Source organism: Nyctibius grandis, chromosome 31, assembly GCF_013368605.1.
Source record: "Nyctibius grandis isolate bNycGra1 chromosome 31, bNycGra1.pri, whole genome shotgun sequence".
In the NCBI taxonomy this organism is placed as follows: domain Eukaryota; kingdom Metazoa; phylum Chordata; class Aves; order Nyctibiiformes; family Nyctibiidae; genus Nyctibius; species Nyctibius grandis.
Window position 1 is genome coordinate 2,837,701 of NC_090688.1, and position 4,134 is coordinate 2,841,834.

The following is a 4,134-nucleotide window of genomic DNA, read 5'->3' on the forward strand; positions in this document are numbered from 1 at the left end:
TCACCCCAGCGAGGGGCTTGTGTGAGCCCCCACCTCGGGATGTCACCCTGGGTCCGGGGTGGGGGGTTTAAAGGGGGATTGGGGACCCCCCCAACTCCCCCATTGCCTGGGGCTGTCGCAGATGGGAGCACCAGGGCGGGGGGACACGGAATAAGGCCAAGACACAGACGTGAACGTGAGCAGAGTTTTGTGGTGCCACTGAGGCCCCTCCCGTGGCGCGGGGAGGGGGCGGCTGTGGCTGGTGGAGGTGGGGGCACCCCTAGAGTTCGGGGTGTGGGGGGTTGGTGGGTGCTGGGGCTGGGCCGGCTCCTTCAGCGGCATCCTCCAGCCACGGCACCAGCAGGTGCTGGAGCAGGAATGCCACCAGCACCTGCCACACCTGGGCTACCACCTCACGTCCCTGGACCACCATGGTCCCCAGGAGCTGCTGCGCGGACCCGGCCTGGCTGAGGGCACGGCAGAGCTCGACCGGGCCGCGCTGGGCTCGCCGCAGCCCTGCCAAGGTGTCCCGCAGCCCAGCAGCTCCCCTGAGCCCCTGCTTGGGATAGGACGCAGCCGTGGTGACCCTGATGCCACCTTGGTCCCCTGTTCCCCCCACCCTCCCAGAAGACGCCTCAGTCCAGTGCAAAACTAACCATAGTTTATTGCTTGAAGGCACCGAGGACGAGGGGACAAGGGCTGGAGGTGACCCCAGGAGGCACTTGGGGGAACCAAGGCACTTTGCTGCACGTCCCTGGCGCAGGTGACAAGGGACAGAGCTGCGCGGGGGGCAGGCAGGAGGGGTCCCCACGCAGGCAGGCACGAAGGTTAAGGCAAGGTGGGTCAGGCAGGGGTTAGTAGATGCTCCGAGTTAGGCTTGGGTGGGGGGGGAGGACACCACCATCACCCCACCCCAGAGGATGCTACTTCATCTCCAGGTCCACCAAGCGCTGGCCCGAGGGGGCGAAGGGTCCCACGAGCCAGGTGAGGGGCGTGTTGTGGGCCACGTGCTCCACCAGCTCATCCATGAGCTGGCGAGCTTTGGTGGCGTGGGCACGGGCTTGGGCCAGCACGCTGCCCGTCACGTCCTGGAGGGAGGCGGCGGAGGCGAGGGCAGCCCGGAGCTCCTCCACGTTCTGCCGGACCTGCCCCGCCTTGTCCTGGATGCTGGCGGGGAGGCCCTGGAGGCTGGAGACCAAGGGCTGGCAGGAGCTCTGGAGCTGCTGGGTCAAGCCCTGCAGCATGGCCAGCGTGCCCGACTCCACCTGCTGCGGGGGGACAAGGGGGTGAGGAGGGGTGGGGGGGACACACCAGGTGACCCCAGGGACCCCCTGCTCTCCACCTACCTCTGGTGGCACCAGGGGGTGAGGAGGGGTGGGGGGGACACACCGGGTGACCCCAGGGACCTCCTGCTCTCCACCTACCTCTGGTGGCACCAGGTCCTTGCCCCCGCCCGGTTGCTTCTTGCTCCACTCCAGCCACATCTGCTGCAGCTTCTCCTGCCCTCCCTGCAGCTTCTGGTCCATGCCTTGTTTGAGGTTCTCCACCTGGGAGGAGAGGCAGAGCCTGGGCTGGGTGCTCTGCCGCAGCCTCAGGGTGGCATAGGGGGACACATGGGGACGGGTCCTACCAGGTCGAGGGTGCGCTGGAGCTGGGCCAGCACGTCCTGGCTGCTGCGGCGGGCGCTCTGCAGCTTGCCCAGCGAGTGCTGGAGGGCTCGGTGCCGCAGCTTGGCCGAGAGGGAGCCCAGGCGGACGAAGTAGCTCTGCTGCTGCTTCTGCTGCTCCATCTCGAAGCCCTCCACGGCTGTGGCCAGCTTGGCTGGGGGGAGAGGAGCTGCTGAGGTGGCCCCACCACCACCCAACCCTGGGTAGAGCCAGCAACGCCCTGCCCAGGTTCTACCCACCCCTCTCCAAGGGGACCCCCAGCCCAGGACACATCTCCGGGGGGTTGTGATCAGCTTCTTACCCAGCTCCTCATCCGTCATGGGCAGGTAATGGTCCACCAGCTCCTCCGACTTCTCCAGCATGGAGCCCATCCCACTCACCACCATCTGACCCACGGTGGAGCCCATGACGGTGCTGACGCCGCTGCTCACCGCCGACTTGGTCAGCTCCACGCCGCCCTGCACGGCCCCTTTGGTCATGTCCATCACACCCGTCACCCTGCTGGTCACCGCGTCCTTGGCCCCAGCCACGGTGCTGGTCAGGACATCCCTGGCCCCCGTCACCGTGGAGGTCACCAGCTGCTTGGTGTCCGAGATGAGCTGGTGGGGGGAACAACCCTCTGTTAAGCAGCACTTAGGGGGGACCCCGAATGTGTTTGCCCACCCCACCCCACCTCACTACCTTCTCCGGGGGCTGCTGCAGGATGGGCAGCTTCTCCTCCAGCTTATCCAGCCCTTTGCAGGCGTATTCGTTGGCGGTGGAAACTGAAGAGGAGAAAACAAGTGGGTTTGTTAATATTCTGCTGCCTTGTGAGAGCTCTGCTGGGGCGGCTTTTGGGGTACCCTAAAACTCATGGGGTACTGCCCCCTCCCCAGCTTCTCCTCCAGCTTCTCCAGCCCTTTGCAGGTGTATTTGGTGGTGGTGGAAACCAGAGATGAGAAAAGAGCTTTTCCCCATCCTGCTGCCTTGTGAGAGCTCTGACAGGGCCAGTTTTTGGGGTACCCCAAAATTCATGGGGTGCTGCCCCCTCCAGCTTCTCCTCCAGCTTCTCCAGCCCTTTCCATGCACATTCATTGGCAAAATAAACTTGAGATATGAAACCAGCTCACTCCTACCCTGCTGCCTTGCGAGAGCTCTGCCAGGGCCAGTTTTGTGGCACCCCAAAACTCACGGGGTGCTGCCCCTCCACCCCAGCCCCACTCACTCTGCGGCTCCAGCTTGGTGAGGATGGGCTGGGCCCCACTGACCGCCGCCGCCGTCAGCGTCTTCACCCCCTTCTCGGCGGCGTCGCACACGGACCTGACGTAGGGGTGGCTGTCCTTGGTGGAGGTGTAGGCGGTGGACACCATGCCGTAGGCCGAGCTCACCAGGGGCAGGCTGGCCACCCGCGTCCCGATGCTCTGTGGGTGAGCGTGGGGGGGGTGATGGACCCCCAACCACCCCCGAGGAGGGCTTTGGGGTACTGCAAGGACCCTCCAAGCCCACCCAAGGGCAGGAGAACCCCCAGCAGGGGACACCCCCCCTTGTCCCCACTGACCTGTTGCTGCTGCTCCTCGGCCTTGGGCTGCGCCGCCCCGGGCTCGCTGGTGGCCATGGCGGGGCTGGGGGGGGCAACGGGACCGGGAGGGGTGTCAGAGCCCCCCAACACCCCCCCAGGATGGGGGAACCCCGTTATCCCCCCCCAGCCGGTTGGGACCCCCCAGAACAGGGGAGGACCGGGACCGGGACCGGGACCGGGACCGGGACCGGGACCGGGACCGGGACCGGGACCGGGACCGGGACCGCACTCACCGTAGAACTCTCTCGACTCCGGGCTCGCCCCGCTCCCGCCCCCCCGCCCTTTATAGCCCCGGAGCCCGGCCCCGAGCGCATGTGACCGGGGCCCGCCCCGCCGGGGCCGGCCCGGGGCGGTCCGGGAGCACCGACGTGCCAGGAGCGGCGCGGCCCCGGGCTGCGGCGGCCCCGACCGGGACCCACCCGGGACCGGATCCCCCGGGCCGGGCTGCACCGATCCCACCGGTACAGGACTTAACTGATACCCCCAGAACCGGATCCCCCCCGGGACCCGACCCCCCCCTCCCAGGACCAGGATCCCCCAAGCCAGGCCGCACCGACCCCCCCCAAAACCCACTCTCCCCTCAGTGGGATCCCCCAGTGTCCCCCCTCCCCACCCCAACTTGCCCAGTGGAGGCCAGACTGGTCCCAGTGGGTGCCAGTGGCAGGAGGATGGACCGGTGCCACCCCGCTGGGTGCCGTGGCCACGCTGCGCCCGCAGCGTCGGGGATCCCCCGGGCCCAGCCCCGCTGCCATGACAACCGTGACGAAGTCCGGTGCCACATGGCCGCGGGTCACAGTCCAGCCACCACGGCAACCCGCCGGCACCCTCCACCCCGGCACCCCACCACAAAACCCTCCCCGTGGGGTCACCCCGCACCCCCCGGTGAGCCCCAGTGGCTCCGCTGCAGCCGGCGCTACGGGCTCGGGGTCA

At 67.9% G+C, this 4,134-nt stretch overlaps 1 protein-coding gene across 2 annotated transcripts; it reads right to left on the bottom strand.

Moving 5' to 3' along the window:
- Positions 1-618: 618 nt before the first annotated feature.
- On the bottom strand, positions 619-3,482 carry LOC137674773 (perilipin-3-like). 2 transcript variants are annotated; one of them, XM_068420489.1, is made up of 8 exons: positions 3,438-3,482; positions 3,184-3,247; positions 2,851-3,046; positions 2,328-2,410; positions 1,948-2,245; positions 1,610-1,800; positions 1,404-1,526; positions 619-1,244 (listed from the first exon to the last, which is right to left on the bottom strand). In XM_068420489.1, the coding sequence occupies exons 2-8, from the start codon at positions 3,238-3,240 to the stop codon at positions 903-905; spliced, it is 1,290 nt and encodes a 429-aa protein (XP_068276590.1). In that variant the 5' UTR covers positions 3,241-3,247; positions 3,438-3,482; the 3' UTR covers positions 619-902. The 2 variants fall into 2 exon arrangements, with proteins under 2 accessions (XP_068276590.1, XP_068276589.1); XM_068420488.1 differs by having other exon boundaries at positions 619-1,247.
- Between the last annotated feature and the right edge of the window lie 652 nt (positions 3,483-4,134).